Source organism: Plectropomus leopardus, unplaced genomic scaffold (genome assembly GCF_008729295.1).
Source record: "Plectropomus leopardus isolate mb unplaced genomic scaffold, YSFRI_Pleo_2.0 unplaced_scaffold12288, whole genome shotgun sequence".
Classification (NCBI taxonomy): Eukaryota; Metazoa; Chordata; class Actinopteri; order Perciformes; family Serranidae; genus Plectropomus; species Plectropomus leopardus.
Window position 1 is genome coordinate 1 of NW_024613046.1, and position 1,053 is coordinate 1,053.

The 1,053-nt window shown below is 49.3% G+C and overlaps 1 protein-coding gene across 1 annotated transcript; it reads left to right on the forward strand.

Annotated features, from left to right (window-relative positions):
* Positions 1-254: 254 nt before the first annotated feature.
* Positions 255-719, forward strand: LOC121963729 (serine/threonine-protein kinase MRCK beta-like; the record flags this gene model as incomplete). Its single annotated transcript, XM_042513985.1, has 2 exons — positions 255-388; positions 477-719. Coding segments are annotated over 2 exons (377 nt in total), but the record flags the coding sequence as incomplete, so codon positions are not given.
* Between the last annotated feature and the right edge of the window lie 334 nt (positions 720-1,053).

The window sequence follows — 1,053 nt, forward strand, 5'->3', positions numbered from 1 at the left end:
TCTCCTCTCTCTGTGTCCCCTCTCTCTGTGTCTCCTCTCTCTGTGTCTCCTCTCTCTGTGACGGGGTTCATACGGTCATTAAAAACCTGAAAAGTCTTGATAGAAATGAACCCTGTCATTTTACTGTAGTAAAGTGATGCAGATGTAGTACCAGTTGCAGTAGCAGTACTTTCAGAAGTAGTGGTTTGAGTACCAGCAGCAGTATCGTGGTCTCTGATTGGCTGTGAGTAAGCCCCGCCCCTGTGCTGCGGCAGACTCTGATAGGCTGGAGCACCAGCTGGAAGAGGCGGTCACACTGCGACAGGACTACGAGAGCTCCGCCTCCAAACTGAAGACGGTGGAGAGACAGGTGAAGACGCTGAGACAGGAGAAGGACGACGTCCACAAGGTATTTAAACCGATCCCAGAGCGTGTGAGTCATGTCCCCAGTATGCACTCCCCAGTCTGACCAGTATATGTCCCCCCCGTGTGAGCAGCAGCTGGCCGACTCCCTGGAGCGTCTGAGGAGTCAGACGAAGGAGCTGAAGGAGGCGCACTCTCAGAGGAAGGTGGCGCTGCAGGAGTTCTCCGAGCTGTCCGAGAGGATGGCCGACCTGCGCTCGTCCAAACAGCGTCTGTCCCGCCAGCTGAGGGACAAAGAGGAGGAGATGGACGCCCTGCTGCAGAAGATGGACACCATGAGGCAGGACATCCGAAAGACCGAGAAGAACCGCAAGGAGGTGAGACAGGTTGTCCTATATTATGAGAAGGTGAGACAGGTTGTCCCTTTATAAGAGGAGGTGAGACTGGCTGTCCTTTGATAGGAGGAGGTGAGACAGGTTGTCCCTTTATAAGAGGAGGTGAGACCGGCTGTCCTTTGATAGGAGGAGGTGAGACAGGTTGTCCTTTAAACTGTGAGATTATGTTGAAAGCTCATGAAGAATAATTTTGAGTGTTCAGTGTAAAAATGCCTGAAACACCAAAATAAACACATTAAAAGTCTAAAAAGGAATAAAAAATAATCACTGAAAATCAAAAATAATCAATTAAAATAAATAATTATTCATCAGAATA